The sequence below is a fragment of the Clytia hemisphaerica genome, unplaced genomic scaffold, assembly GCF_902728285.1.
Source record: "Clytia hemisphaerica strain Z4C2 unplaced genomic scaffold, Clytia hemisphaerica genome assembly, whole genome shotgun sequence".
Lineage (NCBI taxonomy): Eukaryota > Metazoa > Cnidaria > Hydrozoa > Leptothecata > Clytiidae > Clytia > Clytia hemisphaerica.
In genome coordinates, this window is record NW_027103722.1 from 26,012 (window position 1) to 49,593 (window position 23,582).

A 23,582-nucleotide genomic window follows, 5' to 3' on the forward strand; every position below is an offset into this window, starting at 1 on the left:
AAAACTTTTTTTTATTTATTTAGATAATGCAGCGATGATTTTTGACTTCGAAAATGGAGAACAATCAAATAAAGGAAGAAAGGGGAACAAACTGAGCATCTATCTCCAACCGAATAATCCAGCTATACCGATATTCGAAGAAGGGGTCATGACAACACAAGCCTACTCAAAACCTGCTAATGGTCCTATAGTCAAAGGATTGAACAATATCAAGTGCTTAAAGTATGTAAAATACCAAATAGGCGCAAGTCCAGGGGGGGGCTGCCAGCTGAGACGGGCATGTACCGCCCAACTCTCGACTCTCGGACTGAACTTTGATTTTTTTATTTTTCCAACCATTAGTAGGTTTTGGAAGTCCAAATAAGGTACCCTTAAGGGCGGCACATACCTCTACCCTCCATTCACCGAATTACCCCCTCCCTCTCGCATAAGTGTGAATATGCATAGACTGGAGTCTTTATATTATCTGTGTTATACAATAATATGGGTGTTATATCATTATTATATACCTGTAAGCTAAAACAGCCATTGAATAATTCCTGATATACCATGGCTATTATACCACGGTAGAATTTTTTTTCAAATTTTGCTTTCAAAGTTTGATTTTTTTTGTTGCTCCTGTTGTTATCAAAGAAATTCATTAAAATAAATCTATTGTCAATTTAATAAACAAATTTTATGACTCAAAGTAATTAAGAAAATCGTTTAAAAAAAAACATTCGAATGTTCGATTATGGGAGTGTTTTAAGTGAAATGTTTAACTATTGACATAATTAATGTTTTGTTTTTCCCTCTAGGTATATAATAAAACATATATTCAATAGGTTTTCGTTGGTTATTAGATTTATTAACCCTCGGTGATGTATATTCAACTCGGCTTCGCCTCGTTGAATATTACATCACCTCGGGTTAATAAATCTCAATAACCAACTTTTACCCATTGAATATCTGCTCATTGTTACGGGATAATATCAGTTTGTATAAATACAATAAATGTCTGAGTTTCGAATGCGTGACGAAAGGGCTCTGGATTTGTTAAACGGATCCTTATCATATTTCTCATCTTTCTCATGAAAGACACATTGAAGTTGAAACATTTTTGACGAGCAAGTGGAAATAAATTGAGGACCGAAAGAGGTTTTCAAAATCTATTTATTGCTGCTTCAAATTTTTAGTGGAGGAGATTCCACCGTTGACGTGACAATTTTTCACCCAACTTTAAATTATTTTATCTCATCTAGGATTGATCCATTGAGCAATCACTGTACATCAGAAATAAGTGGTATAACATTTAGTACTTGGGTACGTGTTCCAACTGCAACAGTGAATTTAACCTCTATCAATCTCATTGAAATTCATATGTACAGTCCTGTTAATGGATACAGAATATTTCTCCGACATTCTCGCATGAACCTCCAGCTCTGGACACTCAGTTTCAAGATTTCGTGCTCACCTTTTGATATTGGTGATTTGGCTATATGGCACCATATTACAATATCATTTCGATTACATCCAACACCAAAATTGTTTTGTTACCATAATGGTATTTTGGTGGGTACCAATTTACAGCATATGATACAAAGGGCCTCACAAGGTTAATACTTTGTAATTAACAGTTAATAAGTTAATTTTGATGGGGGGGGGGGTTGTAGGGCTTCGAAAAACGCTTTTCCCGTCAAAATTTTTGCTGAATCCCGGAATCCCGAAAATTGAAAAAAATGATAACATCGTCAAACCGGTTTGTACAGGTTCAAATACCGGCATAATGACAAAAAATAAGGCCAAATACCGTCACCGTTTGATTTTAAAATACTGTTTTCCCGTCTTTTTTTTCGTCAATTCCCGTAATACCGTACTAAAAAAGGGCCAATCCCGTCACACCGTAAAGGTACAAACCCCTCCCTTTAATATTAACGTTTATTAATAGTTTGATAACAGACTATACAGGGTGGGCAAAAAAATATGTGCTACTTGCAGAGCAATTTGTCCCATAGAAATCATATTTCTCTTTTGGTAGTTGCGCTGGAAAAATTCATTATAAGTGCTATCCCCACTAGACAGTTTTTTTTTAAGAAACTAGTTTTACCAAGCAGCCTAAATATTTCTTAAGAAATCGGCCTTTTGAGCCTTAAATGTTTCTCACATGTTTCTAAACTTTTTGACATAATCAGACTATTTTTTTATACAAAGAAAAAAAAAACATTTGTTTTGATTGGAAGGTTCCTAAAAAACCGAATTAAAAATGTTATTTTCTCATTCTCAGCCTCAGCATGTTTCTTAGATGTTTCTTAGTTTTTAGGCATTCAGAGCCTCGTGTCTCTTAAAAGTGTGTTTCGTAAAAAAAAACGTGTAATGCATTCCACAAAAATTAATCTGTCATTGGTTTTTCATTGTCGGCGGTAATTTTTTCGTCGCTGGCGTAATAAGGGCCGGCGTAAAGGATCGGAACTAGATTACGGCCGGGCTAAAAATGGAAAGAATTGAGCTTTGGCGTGGATTAAATTTGGTGTGGATTAGTTTTCGCGATTTTCGCGAATTTTCTTTTTTGCGAGATTCTCAAAATCCGAATTCCGACAAAAACCTTACGAAAATGAAAGAAATCAGTATAGGTGAAAAAGAGACCGATTCGCGAACTTTAATCCACACGAAATTTTTAGATTCTCGATTCGTGAAAAAAAATTTCACGCAAAAATTAATCCACTCAAGGTAGGTGAGGTATTTTTAAGCCTGTCTCAATATAATTTGCAGCGAAGACAAAAAAGGCTGTAACTTTTGAGAGAATGGGAGTGGGATATTGTCATAAAAAAAAACTCAAAGATCGGAAAATGAAAATTGAAATTTTTTTTCTTTTCTGATAATATTCTACTTCGGATTATTTTTTAACAGGCACAAAACCGCTATCTAATTCGAATTCTATCAAAAGCTTCAGCCATTTTTGTCTCCACTGCAAATTAAATTGAGACAGACTTTACTTTAAAACTTTTCAGAAAAGAACGTGCAAATGTTTATTGGGTGGCAATACACCAGCCACCAAAAATTCGCGATTCAATTGGATGATTTTGCATTATGGGAACGCTTTATTGAACAAAATGAAGTTCAAAGAATGTATTTATCAAGAATAAACCGTAAGAAAAACAACTGAATTCGATGGGAAATGGTTCTTGAGATTTGGACGTTACAACAAAGTATGTATTTTGAAAAAAATGTGGATTTTTTCCTTGGCTCAAAATGATATGATATGGTTAATTTGGTATTGGCATAGAAGAAAAGGAGGATCCAAAAGTCTTTAAAGCTTATCTTAAATCTTATTAACTCTTTGAGAGAAAATAATTATTTTTTAAAGTACCTTGAAGTGAGGGTTTTCACGGATAGCGGAATCAAAAGCCTGAAAATGTCATTCTCGCCCGAACTTTGAAAATTTTTGAAAACCGTTAAAATATCCAGAAATGTCATCATTTTCTGACCATGATTGTAGTCATACTATCAGAGACGAATATCTTGGCTGTTCCCATCCGGAAATAAAAATCTAGCAAATAATCGGACAAAATTTCTGAAATGGTAAATTTTTAAGAAATTTTTTGTAGCGATCAAGAATTCTTTATGTCTTTCGTCCAATCAAAAAATGAAGCAAAACACAAATCTACTTGCACGTATAATTAAATACAAATTGTAAATAATAAATTTTTTAACCATTTTTGAGATTTTTTGAGATAATTAATTTTTTGTAAAAACGACAGAAAGTGGACCCTCTCTTTAATTTGTACCCCTATTTTTCGAATATTTCTTTAATTCGAGCTCCAGGGAAAGGGGGGGTTATAGGTTTACCGAATGACGTTGGGTGCTGCGTGCCCGATCTTCCGGGTTCAGGTAAGAGAGAGTTGACTTTTTTTCGCTAGCCTAGTTCTTTTTCTTATAATAGATGATAATTTCTTTGTTTCAAATATGGCACTAGATCTGAAAAGAAAAAAGTCTTCGCTTTTTCATTAAAATATCCTGTCGCTTTAATGGGCTTTTCCAGAAAAAAATCGTGCACCCCCTGTTGAGGAGGTCCATTTCCGTTCCAAGGGGGTAAGGTTTGAAATGCAGTGGAATTCCATAAGGGTAGACGAAAATCCGTCAAAAATAAGCGGAATTCCAAGGGGGTAATGATTGAAAATTTGTAAAAATTTGGAATTCCAGAGAGGTATGATCCTAAAATTGCCTGGAATTCCAAGGGGGTAGGTCACAAAAGGTTGGACCTCCTCAACAGGGGGTGCACGGTTTTTTTATGGAAAAGCCCAATCTTTAACGAGACTATGGTAAGTAATTTCTATGGCTATAAAGGGTGTCCGGAAAAAAAAGTATCGAGTCGTACCACTTCTATAGAAAGAAGTTTCTTGTGTGTGTTTCACTAAATTTGCAATGTTTATCAAAGTTTCTCTGTGTGTCATATTAATTGTCTTGAGACACACAATCGATATAGAGATTTGATATATTTCACTTTAGAATATTCAGCAGAAAGAGTCGTTGTTATGATGTGATTTCGGACTTATCCAAAAGCTTTCTTGTTAATGCAAAGAATACATCTAAAGTCTATCCAGATATCATTGGCAGTGGAGACAAGAATGCCTGTAACTTTTGATAGCCAAATATAATTTCGAAAATTCTTTTTGCTTGTTTAAGAGAACGCTATATTTGAATGTATTTTTGCTTGAAAAATTCGCGATTTTTAGCGGTTAAATTTGCAATTGCAAAAAAACTATAAACAGGGGTTATGTTATCTTTTTTGATGACTTTGATGACTTGAACCGTTTCGACCCCCCTTTTTATTAAAAATTTGGAGTTTGATGTTTCACAGAAAAGTGCTAGCATGGGGTATTTCGGGTCCCATATCTTCCAAAGGACTTTTCTGTTTGCCTTGAAATTTGACAACCTTCTTAACCTTTTTAACCTAAGGTTGAACTCGTTTTGAAATCGTTTTTAAGCCCAACTTTCTTTTACAGAAATCATTTGCCTGAATGATGTATATGATACTTTACGAAATATAGCTGTTTTTAAATCAAAATTTTCATCTTTTGCTTTGAATATCTTGCCTTGATGAATTTTCTCGGACTTGCTTTTATCCTTTATTGGTCTAAATTATCAGTTGGTTATGGATGTTGAACTACCACTGGTGTAAAAATGAACGTTGTAGCATAAGTAGAAAAAAAAGCTCAATTTTTGCAATCGCAAATTTAACCGCTAAAAATCGCGAATTTTTCAACCAAAAATACATTCAAATATAGCCCATTTGATTTTCTAAAACAAACAAAACAATTTTCAAAATTATATTTGCCTACTGGTATCAAAAGATTCAGACATTCTTGTTTCCACTGCCAATTATATCTGGATAGACTTTAAGTGGCTTGCAGTATTCGTCATTCCAAAATAGAGCACTTGAAAAACTATCACGAGGAATGTTGTTTCAACGAAAGCTATTATTTACAAGCGACACGATGTGGTTTCAAGAAGAGACATGATTTAATTCGGTCCTTTAACGACTGTAGTTAGCTCTTTAAGTACCATTGAGATATTTTTTATATAAGAACATAAAAACCCTCGTTAAAAACTTGAGAATATTTAAAAAACGTTAAAACGTTCTGCTAGCTCTATAACATGCAGTTTTTTAGGATTTTTAACCAAATTACTCACAAAATAATGAAAATGAGAAAACTAAGAACATTTTAGGGGAGGGCTTAAAAAGTTTTGGTCTCTAATAGAGGCCCCTCTCGTTAATTAATGTTATGATAATTTTCCACTCAGGACATTCTTATTCTATTCCCTGCAAATCGCAACTTGTCTTGTTTGTTATTCCAATTTTCAAATCCATTTTCCACCTTCTATTAGATAATTCTCCTCGAGAATATTTTAACTTTTTAATATTTAACTTTTTAACATAGCATGAATGAGTGTTAAGAAATTGCTAAAGAAGTAACATACACATCCCCATACTTTTGGGAGAGACTTTATTTTTGGGGGCTACAAAACAGCGGCTACAAGAGGTACTCGATATTAATGACGGAGTGCCTTTTCTTTTGTTATTATTCTAATTAGTAAATGTCACATGATAACGAGTGCAATTCGAAACAATAAAATTACGAGTGCAATTTTCAAATTTTATTATTATGTGATTTACGAGCTAATCGCACTACTTTTTCCCCGTTAGGAAAGTAAATTCCACTGAAAGTCATATTTTTCTCTTCACTCTATGTTTTTTTTATTGTTGTTTATAAATTTTCTGTCTCTCAAAATGAATCTCGAATGCAATCAAAACGTTCGATGAAAAAAAATGCAAGAAAAAAACATTAAAATCGATTTTGTAAACATTGGCGCTGCATAGAAGAGTGTGATTAACGATTAATTGCTCTCTATAGGATGCAATCAACGATTAATTGCTCTCTTTGAAGGTGCGCAAAATAAGACTGAAGGGGCGCTAAATAAGAAAAAATAGCTCATCGTGCGATTACTCGTCCTTTCAGACTCGGAAAATTAATAACAAAATAATCGATTGGTAGTGTGAAGGTTTCGATCACAGACTTGCACCGCAATGGACTGTGTTCGATTCCCAAGCACTACCAGGCAGGGTGTTAGGGAAATATGGTGATAGACTCTCTACCTTCACTCATATATCACTCCTTCTCAATCTGGCTGATAATCGAAGTATCGATTGACGTCAAATGAGCTTAAAGTAAAGCTCAAATTGCAGATGTAGAACGATAAACTCGGTATACAAAGAAAATAATCACTCGTGTAATTATTCTCGAATCGCACTCGTTATCATGTGATTATATATACTAATTGCTTTGCATAACAGTTATAAGAACATAAGGCTTCGATGGCAAAAATGTTAAGAACAAGTTAATAACATTTTAAGGCTTTGCGGACTCTAAAACACCTAATTTCTTACAAAAATACATAAAAAACACATAAAAATGGGGCATTTTTAGGCTTGAAACTCAAAAAGTTAAGAACATCCGAAGGCTTCAAAAAATTTTAGATGTTCTAATAAAAAAACGTGTATTAGACTCAAAAGAAATAAGCACATCCAGGACTTAGACAAAACCAAAACGTTCTAATAAAAAAAAGTGTGTTGTTTAATACCGTATGACAAATTCTTTGAAGAGAGGCATTGTTTGTTTTATTTTTCCCTCTACCGTTGATCTCGTATCAATAAAAACATACATGCCAATGTCAACAAAAATTGTTCAAACACGTATCATGTGATGTTATTTTATCAAAGCGTATGTTATCAATACAGTATAAGGAGTGGTTTTTTGTGTAGTTTTTGAAAATGCTAATTTATTGAATACTTTCGATTTTTCTAGATGTTCACAACACCGAAAAGGTAAGATTTTAATGAACTTTTTAATTTTTATGTATAAACTGGATATCAAGGCTGTAAACCTTTTTTTTATTTGATGTTTCTGGTATACTATCTAGCCTTCCTAAAACGATAGTGCATATGAACTTTGTCGAATTAATCATTCATTGCTCGAAGCTAGAAATTTACCGACCCTGGGTTTACAACCTTTTAGGTAGACCGAGCTGTAAATAGTAGAAAAATAAAAAATAAACACCCCTTATTCTCACCGACCCACTGGGCCCCTTCCCACTGGAAAAATTGGCCAATATATCGTCCCTAGTGAATTTTTGTCCCCCCTTATAATAATCAAATAAACCAATCCTTACTGTAAAATAATATGCTTTATGGAACAATGGAATTTAAAACCCCAGTCATAAAAGATATGGGAATATACCAATCCCCATCGAGTTTCAGTCCGTTTTTTTACCCCCATTGGCTGAAAAAAATCCTACTGGGTCTGTGAGAAGGGGCTGTAAATAAGAAATTAATTTATAGCTTTGTTATCCCGGCTACACGTTATTTTTTATGAGAACATCCAACAATTTTTAAGCCTGTTGATGTATTTTTCAACTTTTTCCACCCCCCCCCCTCCCGGACCTTGGTGATCAAAAATGATAATCAACTGTCAAAGTGATCTTTTCTTACACAAAGGGAAGTTTCAATTTTAAGAAGAATATTTGCAAGGAAAATCAAAATAATATGTTAGATTTCATGAAAATGAGCGTTGCATTGAATTATACCAACTAAAGACAAAAATGTTAGGAAATAATTTGGTAAAAACTAATTAAAATGATTTCTATGAAGCTTTCATCCATGAGGAGACTTAGGGTGGGTTTACATCATAGATTTATAAAGCTAGATGTCGTGCTAAGCAAATCACGACACTAAGTTTACATCTGTAGGGAAAGAATCGATTAACACTCCCCTTGTGGATAACTATTCAGAACATAAACGAAACACAAAAGCTCAAAACCACTTTTACAAATTCTTTTATAAACATAATCGATCTTTCCTTGTTGTTACCATTAGGGACCTTTAGTATCTAGGAAGGCAACTGTGAAAAAGTACGGCATGATTGAACAAAAAGAAAACCCTTAGGGGTTGATATCTGGATCGCAGCTAGATTCTATTCTTTTCGTGTCAATTTTCTCATGGGAATAGTGAATTTTAACAGGGTAATTAATGGACGTTTTCAAATCTCAAGACGACTTGAAAATTCTTTTTTAGCGTCGTCTTTTGGAGGAAGACGGTAAAGGAAGAGTATAATAGTTTTTAATGGTATGAATCCCTCGAGAATTATAGCGTCAGTTTTTGCAAAAAATTAATTACATTTCAAATTTGTCCATGTGATATTAAATCTAGATAAAATCGAATAATATTTGCCATTTGATTTCAATATTTACTTAACGTCCTAGATGCTAAAGGTCCCTATTGTTACAAGAGGTAGGTTTGGGTACCTCTTAAGACAAAGGACAAAACGAGGAGAAGATCGATTAATATTTACAAAAGGATCATGCAGATGATTTTTACAATTCATTTTAAATGAGTACACGTTTTTTTTTTTATAAGGAACACGTTTATAAGGAACTTGAGGCTGAAAATGGTTCAAAAAATAATGTACTTTATTGGGACTAATTTGACCAAATTTTGATCTTTCAAGGGGCAAAAAGTTCAAAATTTCCTATGTAGTAAGGAACTCCATAAGGAACTTTGAGACTGAAATTCTCTGTAAAAATAAGGAACTCCAGGCTCAGAGCAAAGTTAAGGTTCCTTATAAAAAAAAAACGTGTAACATGATTGGAATTTCTTCAAATGGAAAGTACGTAAATGCTTTTTTTCATCAAACTTTACTAAGCAGCATGATCTTGTATAAATGTGTAGGTGTAGGAATGCATAATCGGAAGAATATTAGTCTAGCAAGCTAGACGACTAATTTATACATAGTAGAAATAAAGTAAAAAGTAATGAATTGAACAATTTTAGTCGTCTAGAAACCTTTGTGCACTAACTCCAAACAAAAGAAAAGTGTCAATATTGCAATTATAATTTTTTCCTGCTCAAAATAATTCTTGAGAAAAAAAATATGTGTGGATTTGTGTATTGAAAGTTTTTCATTTGAGTTGATTTCGTTTTGAGAGTTTGTTGTTGTTTGATAAATTTTTTTCTCGCTACGCAAGTTTCTGCGTAGCTAGCCGTGGTATCTATAAGGCTGGAACACCGGATTCTTCCAGTCGTTTATACAAACTAAATCCCGTATTATTATTATTATTATTATTATTAGTATTGGTATTATCAGTATTACACGCATTATAAACGACTCCAGTCTAGAAGAATATAGGAAAACAATCTTTGCATTCCGTAATAAACTTTCAACCAATGAGAAAGCTAAGGAAAAATCAATTATAACTTTAATAAAAAAAGGAACCGTGATGAAATCAAAAGAAATCTTGCTATTTATATTGTATTTTTCAGTCGATTCTCTCCTAGATGTAAACCCACCCTTAAGTTGATGAATACGTGTTTTTAATTGCAAACAAAAGCTCATTGCCATGCAAAAGATAATTGCTATGCCGTTTCCATTACAGTAGAAGATTGGTTCCATTTATACTGAGACGGAAAAAAATCGTCTAACTATTCAGTTTGTTAACCCTCTAAGTGCCAATGTCGTACATATCAGACATGGGCTATGTAGGAGTAATGCCCAGTTTGAGTTAGAAATCGTCATTTTTGGTCTAACTCGTAGGAATTGGATTGGGCTTCATGGTCAAGCAAAAGAAAAATCAAAAGTGAACTCTATCCACCTTTTTAAGATTTTGACCGTTTTTTGACCATTTTTGGTCAACGAGTGACCCTAGAATGATTCTGTCCTCCAGCGAATTAATTTGAAGTTTTACCATTGGGCATTTTTCTATCATTCAGGCAGGTCCGCGCAGCGCCTAAATAAAAAGAGAAGACTCTAAGCTATTCAATAAACTATAAACGAGCTTCTAACTCCTTCTAGATCCGGAGATATAAGCCTTTAAGTTTGAATTAGCGATTTTCTTTAAAAAACCTAGAAAAGAATGACCGTGGCACTTAAAGGGTTAAAAGTCATAGTACTCGAGAAAATTTGTTAGAAAGAAAGAAACCTATTTAAGGCGCAACCGGTACATGAAATCGACGTAGATAATAAATTTTCGGGTAAATCTACCAAATCCACTCTTTTCTTAACCGTTAAGTAAGGTATTGTAAACCCTTTCAATCGATCCGAAAGTCTGAATACTTCTCAATAACCACTTCATGCTATATCAAAAAGCTATACACTTTGTTTTTAAAAGAACTTCCAATTTTTTTTAAAGCATTCGGATGTTTCTTAATTTTTTTAGTTTTAAGCCTAGAAATGTTCTTAATATGTTCTTATTTTTACCATTTTTTGAACTAGTTCCGGCGAAAATTAGTTCCCTTAAGGTAAGCGTTTTCATTTTTCGTCTTCATTTTTCATTTTTTTAGAAATTTTATACTAATTTTAGATCGCTCTAGTGAAAAAAGATCCGGTGTATAGCTTTTTAACATAGTATAAGTGGGTGCTGAGAAAGTTAGAAAAATTGTCTCATACTTTTGGGACCATCACTCACTACACTCACTCAATGCGCTCAAGACTTTTGCTATTTTTCGTACTAATCAATTACAGTTTTGCTGCTTGTTAAAAATATTCCAACCATAAGTCCATAGACAAAACCATAATCTTCGAATAAAAAATTCGAAAAACTTGAAGCGAGGCTAAATGGACCTTTTCATAAATTACGTAACGAGCAAAGCTTACGTTGTTTTCAAAATATTGATATGGTAATTGATTCCCAGAAGAGTTGATTAGTATATGTAATCACATGATAACGAGTGCAATTCGAATATAATTGCACGAGTGATTTTTTTGTTATTAATTTTCCGAGTCCGAAAGGACGAGGAAAATTCAAAACAAAAAAATCACGAGTGCAATTTTCGAATTGTACGAGTTATTATGTGATTACGAGCTAATCGCACAATGGCTTTCACTACTTTTTCCCAGTAAGGAAAGTAAATTACAGAAATTACACTGAGAGTTTTATATTTTTCTCTTCTCTCTGTGTCTTTCTTTTATTGTTGTTTATTGATTTTCGTTCTCAAAAAATGAATTTCGAATGCAATTAAAACGTTCGATGCAAAAAAAATGTAAGAAAAAACATTAAAATCATTTTTGTAAACATTGGCGCAGCATTGAAGAGTGTGATTAACGATTAATTGCTCTCTACAGGATGCAATTAACAATTAATTGCTCTCTTTGAGGGCGTGCCAAATAAGAAAAAATAACCCATCGTGCGATTAGGAGTCTAATCTATTTAAAAGGTAACAATTGAAGACTCAAACGATTTAATCACCTTGGTATGGTAATGGTTTCAAAAGTAGGTAGTCGTTGCACTCAAAATAATTCATGAAAAGACCTATACTTTCACAAAAATGCCATTTTATGCTTTAGGTATGTATTACATGCTAAATCTAGGATAACATTTTGATCCTAACCCCCGGGGGGGGGGGCACTGGGTTTGCGGACTGACGGTATGTGCGGGCCAAAAATTGGCTTTTAAAATTGCACCCTTACAGTGCAGCAAAAATCAGTGAAAATCATACCCTTAGAGTGCATTTTCCCCAAAATTTTCGATCCCTTACGTGCAAAAAATGGTCAAAATTCTAGCATTTTTGGTCAAAATATCTAGATTTTTCAAGAATTTTCTGAAATTTCTACCCTTACAGTGCATTTTAAACATATTGGAAAAGGTACCCTTAGGACCCGCACATACCCGTCGGTCCTTTTGCCCAGCTGCCCCCCCCCCCGGGTCCTAACCTATGAACACCGTAAGAATATTTTAGGATGATTTTCCCCAAAAGTTAAGAATATCCATGATGAAATGGATGATAAAACAGAGTGAAGATAGAAGTGCCCTATCCCTGGATAGATACCTACCCTAGGGTAGGAAAATTACCACGCTTACCAGACACTGCTAACACTGCGCTCGCGACATAACAGAGTTATTGGTGTGTAGACGCCGATACTCATACTACACGAGAGAACATACATTCGCAGGTGTTGAACCAATGAGTATCGTCATCACACCACATGCAATGCCTGGTGAATCATAGCAAGGAGTTAGCATCGAACCCTGGCCTCCCAGATGGAAATCAAGGTTAAAAATCGCTGCACTACTACGCCTAATGGTAAAACACCGTTCTTATAAAGATGCGTGTAATCAAGAAGAGTATGTTATCCTAGCAGCACAGCACGTTACATCTACCTAATTTATGTTATCTTTATATTTTAGGACATGGGTTAGATGAAAAATGTCTTCGTATGTTTCTGTGGCCAATGCTATCAAAGAAATTGAACATTGGCTTCGGTTGACATGCTTCCTACATGATCCTATAAAGAATTCTCTACTCCAAGTGCTTCACAATAAGTTAAAGGATTTATCTTACCAAGGAATCCCTGACAACCCTGTTGCATTGTATCAATTCTTTTCGAACAACAAAAAAACTTTGAATCAACTGGTTCAGAATAAAATACTTAAAAAAGATCAGTTAGAATTGCTTTTACCTACTGGTGGAAATCAGACTTTTTCTTCAGAGTTTGATGTAACTTTAATCGCGTTACTCATTCAAAAATTTACTAACCTACCACCACCGGCTGGAAAGAAAGGCTGGAGAAACAAAAATCCACCATCGACAGACACCTCAATAGCTGCTTTTGTTATAAGAGCTCGTGAATGGAGGAATTTTATCAACCATATAGCAGCAAAAACCATTGATCTTATACTATTTCAGCAAAAATGGCAGGAAGGTTGCGATATTATCAAAGGTCTGAAGTATACATACAATACAACATTTTTGGAAACTATGCCACTCGATCCAAAGCACCATCTTGTTCTTCAATCTTTGAAAAAATGTTTTGCTAAATTGAAATCGAATCAGAAAACAATCTCAGATGAAGTTCAAGACATACAGTGTGATGTTTTTGACATCCAAAGTGATACTACTACTATCAAGAAAGATGTTACTGACACTCAGGACAACGTTGCAGATATTCGGAGAGATGTTGCTGACAATCAGGACAGCGTTGTAGATATTCGGAGAGATGTTGCTGACACTCAGGACAACGTTGCAGATATTCGGAGAGATGTTGCTGACAATCAGGACAGCGTTGTAGATATTCGGAGAGATGTTGCTGACACTCAGGACAGCGTTGTAGATATTCGGAGAGATGTTGCTGACACTCAGGACAACGTTGCAGATATTCGGAGAGATGTTGCTGACAATCAGGACAGCGTTGTAGATATTCGGAGATGTTGCTGACACTCAGGACAACGTTGCAGATCTTCGAGAGATGCTGACAATCAGGACAGCGTTGTAGATATTCGGAGAGATGTTGCTGACACTCAGGACACGTTGCAGATATTCGGAGAGATGTTGCTGACAATCAGGACAGCGTTGTAGATATTCGGAGAGATGTTGCTGACACTCAGGACAACGTTGCAGATATTCGGAGAGATGTTGCTGACAATCAGGACAGCGTTGTAGATATTCGGAGAGATGTTGCTGACACTCAGGACAACGTTGCAGATATTCGGAGGAACGTTGCTGACATTAACACAAACATTTCAGAAATGGACAAGGACCTAGGAAATGTCCAAAAGGAAGTTACAGAAATGAAAAATGAGATTCAAGACAAAGACGAAAGCATTGCTGTCATTAAAAGCGACATTAAAAATATAAACACTGAGAACATTGACAGAGATGGCAAATTCGCAGATTTGAAAGAAAATGTCTATGAAATGGCCAAGCAAATTGATAATATTTCTCAAGCCGTTGAGCTCCTTAACAATTTGAGTCCAAAAGAAACGAAATCAGGTAAATCATCAAAGGAGTATTACACAATACACTATTGTCATTAAGTAGACCTAGGGATAAGATTTTTCCTTTTTCCATTTCTTTAAAAATACGATTTTCTTTTGAGAAAGGAGGTTGGACGAACATCTCCAGGGGGTAATTCGAGCAGAATTTCCCGGGGTCTAAAGGCCGGTCTCCACTTGCGCGCGCTGCGATCGCACTTTTTGGCTTCAATCCTTTTTGCTAGGAAAAAAGACTACATCATAAAAATATAGCGCGCGCCTGAAAAAAAAAGTTGAATACATTTCAACTTTTTTCACCTGTTACGTCAGATCGCGCCAATGGAGTTGCTTCATTTTACTTTTGACCAACAGCGTAAAAGCTTTGCTCGAAAAAGTGCGATCGAAGCGCGCGCAAGTGGGACCGGCCTTAAAAGAGTGCTTTTTTGACTTGAAAAGGTTCGTCCACCCTCTTGTATGGAAATTTAAAGGAATGGCCCATTCACTAGGTGAGAGATAGCAAACAACAAGATTTTAAGCTGAGGCTAATTCAAATGTATTAAATGTGATTCCATCTTGTTCGATAGGCTGTGACGATTTTTGTCTCCAGGAGGTTCGACAATACGTATCATCTAAAATTGGTGACCAAAATGCTAAGCTTCTCCAAAGATTAGGAAAAGATAAGAATGATGAAACCAACGTTGAGGAAGCTATTGAGTATGTTCCCTGGTTTGAATTAAGGAAGAATTTATTGAAACTTGGGCGGTGTGACATGGTCGATTATATAGTGGAGAACACTCTGATTACTGAAGGTTAGTAACTTTGATTCAAATTCAAATGAAACTTTATCAATAGTCTAGATTGATTGGTACATTGACCTTGCAGTGTATGGCCCCTAAAATGTTGGTTGCTCCTCCTAAAATGTAGTTTTTGCTTTGATCAACCATATTGGTTGCATAACTGGCTTGTTTAAACTGAAATTTCGCCTAGTCCTTCCTGGTGTAAATCTCGTGGGGCTAGAGACGAAAATTTACTAGTATCATATAATTATTTCTAAGTAACTTTGAAAGAAGATAGCTGAACTTTGATATTTTTACCTTAACCCTATTCAACCTAGGCTTTTAGGGGCGAACTTGGGGGGGGGGGGGTCTTTTCCTGTACCACCCCTTAAATTTCGATCTAGTGGGTCTTTTTGGATGAAATTTGGCACACAAGATCCTTGTCATATAAGGTAACTTTTGACAAAAAACTTTTTGATGACGTCGCTCATCATGTCCAAAGTGAGCAAAAACCGAAAATTTCCTTTGTTCTTATAAATAGATATTGTATTCTAACAGAGGCTTTAGAAAAAAGTTGCCTGAGTTTAAATTGCTTATTTTATCCTAAATATTCAATAAATTACGGTTTAAATGATATATTTGACATTAAAAATAAATTTGTATTGGAAAAGTGTCAATTTTTGTGACACCTTACTGTCAGAAATGTCATGATGCTCAAGGTGTGAAAATTTTTAGGTGTCAATTTTTTTTTATTTTGAAGCTAAATAAAAGTTAGGAATTTACAGACAATTTCATGGCAAAAGCTCTATTATTTCAGGAGCTATTAGCAATAATTTGACCTCCGAACAGAAACAGCACCCCCCCCCCCCTAGGCCGAATAGGTTTAAACATGAAAAATGGCAACACCGTTTGAGAATCATCTCTTAAAAGTGTCTGATATTTTAAAAACATCAAACATAAAATGACTTAGAAACTCAAAAAATTATTGGTAATTCGTAAAATATTTCGAGAATTCTTCTGTTTTCGTCTGCTTGTGTTTCAGCTTCGATTCTATCATGAGCATAGGAAAGGTGTCTTGTTTTCTGTTATCTTTTTGAATTTTAAGATTTCGTTTCATTTTGAATCTCGATACTGAACTGATGACAACTGTGATAACTTTTTAGAAAAATGTTTCTCTCTTACTGTAAGGTAGCCTGGAAAACCAGGCGGTAAACTATTTCACAGTCTAGTTTTTTAAATTTTATGTTCTGGTTTACAGCCTTGTCTCCGCGATTTGCATTCTCAGATGAGAGTGCAGTCCACTTGCTTGCACTCACTTCGCTAAAGCCGTAAGGCCCGATCTACATGACACGGATAAATTATGTAACAAAATAGGTCAATCCCCCCCCCTTGTTAGTGTAGATATAGCTTCTAGATACACGAAAACATGAAAAAGAAGAAACAGATGCGAGTTTATTTTCTAAGAAACCATGGTTGGTCATGGTGATACATGCAAACGTGTTTATAGTCTTTGGTGTAATCTTTGGATGTTTTAAATGGTTTTAGATCTTGTAAGACTGTTTTGTCATTAATTTTTGTAATTTTACCCAAGTTTGCCTATAGGAAAGTTTTGAAAGCATTTTCATTCTTTAGCTTTAGCTAAGCAATTTTTGTTTTTTGTAAAACTTTGACCTTGGATATCCAGGCTAACTGTAAGGTGCATACATAAACATACAATATGTTTTTTCGAAATATGAAAATATGAAAAATGTCAGGTGCCGATGACATCAACAATGATGCCGAAATTTTCACCGAAGATGGCAATACATATGCACACTACTTGCAAAATTTTAACTCAATTGGATAAATACTTCAAGAGTCATCAAAAAAAATCAGGGTTAAAAGATATTGTTAAAATCAAAGCTTTAGTAGAATAATTTTTAGGGAAGAAAATAGAGGGTCATTTATCAATGATCGGTTTGTTGATTAAAGATCGCATAGACAGACAGACAGACAGACAGACAGACAGACAGACAGACAGACAGACAGACAGACAGACAGACAGACAGACAGACAGACAGACAGACAGACAGACAGACAGACAGACAGACAGACAGACAGACAGACAGACAGACAGACAGACAGACAGACAGACAGACAGACAGACAGACAGACAGACAGACAGACAGAGACAGACAGACAGACAGACAGACAGACAGACAGACAGACAGACAGACAGACAGACAGAGACAGACAGACAGACAGACAGACAGACAGACAGACAGACAGACAGACAGACAGACAGACAGACAGACAGACAGACAGACAGTACCATCCGATTCTTCCATTCGGTGACATGACGAAGTTTGTATTGCAGGTCTGTCTGTCTGTCTGTCTGCCATAACTGTTTTCATTTCATTTGGGTTGAGTCCAGTGTCAGCATGTAGATCGTCCTCTTCTTCTAGGTTCTTCAGGCATCTGGAATGACAGAAGTATCCATAAGTTGGATGAAAGTTGCTGAAATCTGCGATCGGATTTCAAACAATGCTTCCTTACTTCCTGGAGCTTCACAAATTTATTTGTATTCTATAATTTTTGTGCCGCCTTGGGAGAAAACTTTGAATTTTTAATTCTCTCGTTTAGCTGTGCCAGACGACCACGGTTTTTCCCTCGACACCGAAACAGAGTGATAAAAGATCGCGTGTTGGGATAGAGAGAGGCTAGTTTAGCTAAAACCCTTGCGAAAAATATATTTCTTAATATGAAGGAAATACCTGACAGCAATAGAACAGAGTACGTTCTTTTTACGAAAAGTTTTAAAAATCTTCCCCTTTTATCTCTTTTCCAGGGCTATATGAAGCGTCAAGATTGTTGAAGCATAAAACCATCAAAAAGTTGATTGATTGGCTAGTAAAAGAGCCATTCTCGCTTTCAAGTTCAAATACATGTTATGTGCCTAGAGAAGAGAAATTTGTCAACTTAACCATCCTTAATAGTACGGAATACGAGAAGAAATTCAGCAATTCTGATTGTGAAATTCTGAGGAATCAACGATTGAAGACAAAAGACGGTATGAAAATTGTGGACTTATTCCAGAAAAACGATGACATTGTGGTTGCAAGGGGAGTTGCAGGTATGTAGTGGAAGAGGATATAATTTTTAAATTAACATTAACATTAATTTTACAAGAGCAAAAGGAACTGAGGCCAAAATTTTAAGAGCATTTCGAATATTCAAAATAAGACATTTTAACAATGTTTTATAAGTTTAGATAAAACAAAAAAGTTCAGAATATCAATGGGCTGTTGTGCGCAGATTTGTAATACTTGCGCAGATTTGTAATACCTGCGCAGATTTGTAATACTTTCTGCGCAGATTTGTAATACCTGCGCAGATTTGTAATAAACTTTGCGCAAATTTGTAATACTTGAGCTGCGCAGAAATGTAATACTTCTCTGCGCAGATTTGTAATTTGGAATTGATATTTCATTGGAACCACGTTCTATTCTGCGAACAAAATGCAATTAAACGACTCAGAAATAATACCCAATAAGTTGTGATTATGCACATCGAATCTAATCAATTAATATTTCTTTTCTAAGCAGTGCTTTTATAAGAAATTTATCTGGTAATATAGAAATTGTTTCTGAGAATCGCGGACATATTTTTTATAAGAACTGCTTTTAGAAACTAATCATAATCGTAAAAAAAATTATCTTGTCGGTAACTGTTTATTTCGAAGTAACAAGGTGCGAAGAATAACATGAACATATTTATTTTTTATAAGAACTGCTTTTAAAGAAACTAATCAACTCGTAAAATAAAAATTCTTTCTTGTCGGTAATTGTTTATTTCGAAGTAAACAAGGTACACGAAGAATAACATGAACATATTATTTTTTTATAAGCACTGCTTTTATAAGAACTAATTTCCTTTAGATCAAAGATATTGATTAGTTTCTTATAAAGTTGATATTATAAGAAAATGAAAATACTTAAAATAAGCAAATCCCATATTTGTATTGAAGAACCAGCGCCGAAGCCAATTTCCATTAGATTAAAAGATATTGTTTCGTTTCTTATAAAGTTAATGATGATAAGAAAAATGAAAATATTAAAATTATTCCCAATCCCATGTTTGTATTGAAAGAACCAACTGCCAAAAGCCAATTTTTACTTCGTTTCTTATAAAGTTAATGTCATACAAAAGATCTACAACCTTTGTGTGATTTTCTAATTATTTTCTAAGTCTTTTTTTCGAAACTTTTCTTCGTGGGAGACATATCCCCTCGAAGTAAAAATCTAAATTACAAATTACAAATCTGCGCAGAGAAGTATTACATTTCTGCGCAGCTCAAGTATTACAAATTTGCGCAAAGTTTATTACAAATCTGCGCAGGTATTACAAATCTGCGCAGAAAGTATTACAAATCTGCGCAGGTATTACAAATCTGCGCAAGTATTACAAATCTGCACACAACAGGGCTTTGAACGTACTTGTGCTAAAGAAAATTTCTCAATTCAAATAACTTTTTGAATATTTAAGGTTGTGGGAAGACAAGTCTAGTTGAGATGTACAATCTGAAGTGGGCCAAAGGTGAACTCGACACCGACTTCAAAATAGAATTTATGTTCACTTTTGCATGTCGAGAACTAAACAATCTTGTAAACGAAAAAACGACATTAGAGGAGATTTTCAAGACGTGTTATCCAGAGGTATTTGAATTAATCACTTTGGATGATTTAAAAAGTCTAGGAAGTAAAGTTATGATTGTGATCGATGGATTGGACGAACTTCACAATATATACGAACTTGAAAACAAGTTAGTGTCCGACATTCATCATGTGCAAACTGTCCGACAGATAATCGATCAGAAATTTATACCCGGACATAAAACGATCGTTTGCGGTAGACCTAAAGCGTGTCAATTCTTACAAAATTATGTCTTGGATACAAGAAACACTAAGACGGTGGAAATATGTGGTTTCACATATGAAAATACCGTAGAGTACATTCGTAAATTCTTCAACAACAAAGAAAAGTCCGCAAGATTAATAGAAAAACTTCGACTATCTGACAACCTGAGACAAATGTGTACAATTCCAATATTCCTGTGGATAGTGTGCCATATATTCAATGAACAGCTCATACCGACCAATTTAGAAACAATAACTGAGATTTATTTTTACAGTTGCCTTGTATTCCTGAGAAACCATCTCCGTATCAATAATTCTTCAGGAAGAATGGACTTTCATACCATTGTCAATGACCGAAAAATCTTGAATATCATATACTCCTTGATGAAATTATCTACCAAGCTATACATGAACAATCAAGTGATATTCACATCAAAAGAAATGGGAGAAATTCAGTTTGAATGTGACCTAGAGAAAACAGGCTTTTTTACAAAGTTTGAAGGAAGTGCGATGAAGGAGCCAACTTTTCAATTTACCCACCTCGTTTTCCAAGAATTCTTTAGTGGGATGTATCTGGCAATCACAAAGTCTGTGGCATCGTACAAATCGAATCGAGAATTAACCAGTTGTCTACCAACAATCTTGGCAGCTCAAAGAATGTTAAGTAACATAGAAAACGAACTTTTCGTCGCATTTTTTAATAACCTTGAGCAAATTTACCAGAGCACACCAAAGACTTTAATAGAAAAAGCACTTAGTCTGAAAAATCGTATCAAATTCAATAAATACATATCAGACCAGAAAAAACTACCAAATTGTATGATTCGAAATAAAACAGTATTCATTGATTTAGACGAACCAAAATGTACTGATTTTTTGGCTACATATTTTGAAGCCCGATTTGAAATTGACAACATTGGTAACTTAAGTAATTTTCAATTTGAAAAGGTTGAACTCACCGTACAATTCAACGATAGGAATGCCCATTTCTTCATTACTCAGCATAATCTACCGGCAAAGCTGCCATCATGTTGTAAAATCCAGTCAAACTGCTTAAATATCGAAAATGAAAATAGCTTCGGAAAATGGCTGATCTTTGTTGCAGAAGATAAACATCGTATTGATAGATCTACGTTTCCAGATGGTGACATTATAATTGACGAATCATACCCTATAAGAAGAGACAGTCAAATATTCGTTGAGTCACTCTACTTTATGACACAAATAAGGAAGCTTGAATCAACAGATTTTCCAAAACGTTTCATCTTAAACAATACGCTAATGATGCGTCGTAATATTTTACCAGATCTCCAGACTTTTATTGGTATTGTGTTTAAAGAAAAACTGAAACTACCGCAAATGAGTCATTGCTTAGCTGTTGATACTTTAATATTCGATATTGACATTGAGCAAATTATCTTTATCTTAAAAGCCGCAAATATCAGGACAGTTGAGATACCTGAATATTACCTTGTGTTATCAGATAAGGAAACAATTGAATTGAAACAGACACTTTGTTCTCCATTCGTTAAACGACTAGAAACAGAAAACATTGATGCTATCAGAAAAGGATTGAGTCTTTGTCAATTAAAGAAATCGCTTTCAGATTATGAAATTGAACACATTCATTCTCTTTTACAAAATGCAAATATAAAACTTTTACAATTCAAAATAAATCATGATATATTTGGTATGTTTGAAATAAATTGTAATCACCCACAATGGCAGCTAAAATTAGCTTATCCAGAAAGTTATGACATTAATTATAACAACGTACCAGAACTTTCCATTCGAGGGTTACCCGAAAAATATTACGTACAATTCAATAATTTGATGACAGAAATGAACAATCCAATTATTAAGAAATTTGAGTTCTATTTTGAAGAATCAGTCGTTAACGAAGAATTCATGAAACTGATGAGAAGATGCGTCAAAACAAATCTAAAAAGAATTCGTGTCCGATTCACAGAACTTTTTGCTGGGTACGGTTTGTATGAAGAGAATAAAATAACTCTATGTTTCAATCATCCATCCATGCAATATTCATTGTATTTGGAAACATTTTGTGAAGAGTTTCTTCCAGAGAAAGTCATGTTTTCATTGATGGGAGGTGATGGAGTCAAAACGGAGAACGGAAGAGAAATGATTCGATCGATGCTCACTTATGCTATCGGGAAGAAGATGCATATAACAGTGTACAAAAGTAGAGAGGAAAATATGGTTGAAAATTTTATGAAAGAAAACAAATTCGATACTTACGAGAACCTAAAAATGTTCTGAAAAAGATGAATGCTCCGGGTATAACGAAAGGAAGAAACTGGATTTAATATATTGCGTTGTGTGCACTGTTTTTTATATGAACAATTTCATTATAAGAGTAATGAGGCTAAAAAAAACGTCGACTGAAGCCAAGCATGAAATAAATAAATTCTAAGCAATTTAGCAATAAGTAAGTAAAGTAGTAAAAGTAGGAAATAAGCTCCCATACACGCTTTTTTTATATAAGAATACACTTAATAAGAATGTCCATGATGTAAATGGCCAAAAAATTAAGAATAAGGCTTTATAAACTCTAAAATGGACAAAAATGCTCACAAAATGGTGAAAATAAGAACATGTTAAAGAACATTTTTAGGCTTAAAGCTCAAAAAGTTAAGAACATTTTAAGGCTTCAAAATTTTTGGATGTTCTTATAAAAAAACGTGTAGCACAGTTACCCTGGAGGGGAGTGAGCGGGTTTGTGAGGTGACGGGAATGTCCAAGCCAAAGTTCGAAGCCCTAACCTTAAAGAGCCTGATTTTTTACACCGCTCAAAATTACTAGATTTTATGACCCTTTGAGGGAGACAATTTCTGATATTTTGTAATTTTGGACCCTTTCAAAGGGGCAATTGTTAATTTATCGTTTATGTACCCCTTTGAGAGACTTTCGTGGGTTTAAAAAAGGGAACCTTATGGCTCGCACACACCCGACACCCATTTTCACCAAGCACCCCCCCCCCGGGGTAGTTACTTTTCTTGACTTTCAATAGATTTATCTTAAAATATTTTTCTTACTCAACTATTTACACACTTTTTTATAATAACCCAGTTTATAAGAACATTGTGGTTGAAGCTTTTGCAATTGCAGTAATTCGTTTACTTCCCAACTTTAAATTAGAGGAGATTTGAGGGTCAATTTTTGTAAACCCAAGTTGAATTTATCTATTCAAATGAATTAATTTCAAGAAAGCCAATTAGAACATTTTAAGCTTTAAATTGTCCAAAATATAAGCCCATTCTTATAATACGCACGTTTTACACAGCCTTATCGAGGTTGCCATCTCCCAATTACACGCTATTTTCTATAAGAATTTACTTTATAAGAATATTTATGATGAAATGGGCCAAAAAGTAAGGATATGTATGTTAAAATTACAGCGAGTCCCAAAAATAGTCTATTATAGACCACGGCTATGAGTAGAAAAACCAGGAAAAACCTTTGTTTATGTCTATTTTTACTCTTTAAAACGCAACACAGCAATTGAGATTCTTATTGAACAAAAAACGAAACATTCTATCTCTAGATATCGTCAATTTTTAGAATAAAATATAATCAATAATTTAACCTTATTTCTTTTGATTTGTATTTTGAC

The 23,582-nt window shown here is 34.5% G+C and overlaps 2 protein-coding genes across 2 annotated transcripts; both read left to right on the forward strand.

Annotated features, from left to right (window-relative positions):
• The first annotated feature begins 7,176 nt into the window (after positions 1–7,176).
• LOC136804617 (structural maintenance of chromosomes protein 2-like) lies at positions 7,177–13,741 on the forward strand. The gene is made up of 2 exons (XM_067061221.1): positions 7,177–7,363; positions 12,715–13,741. Exon 2 carries the CDS (start codon positions 12,734–12,736, stop codon positions 13,739–13,741), a length of 1,008 nt encoding a protein of 335 aa, XP_066917322.1. The 5' UTR covers positions 7,177–7,363; positions 12,715–12,733.
• A 96-nt stretch (positions 13,742–13,837) lies between these two features.
• On the forward strand, positions 13,838–23,149 carry LOC136804560 (uncharacterized). The gene is made up of 4 exons (XM_067061158.1): positions 13,838–14,296; positions 14,862–15,086; positions 17,881–18,165; positions 19,578–23,149. The coding sequence occupies exons 1-4, from the start codon at positions 14,053–14,055 to the stop codon at positions 22,226–22,228; spliced, it is 3,405 nt and encodes a 1,134-aa protein (XP_066917259.1). The 5' UTR covers positions 13,838–14,052; the 3' UTR covers positions 22,229–23,149.
• The last annotated feature ends 433 nt before the right edge of the window (positions 23,150–23,582 follow it).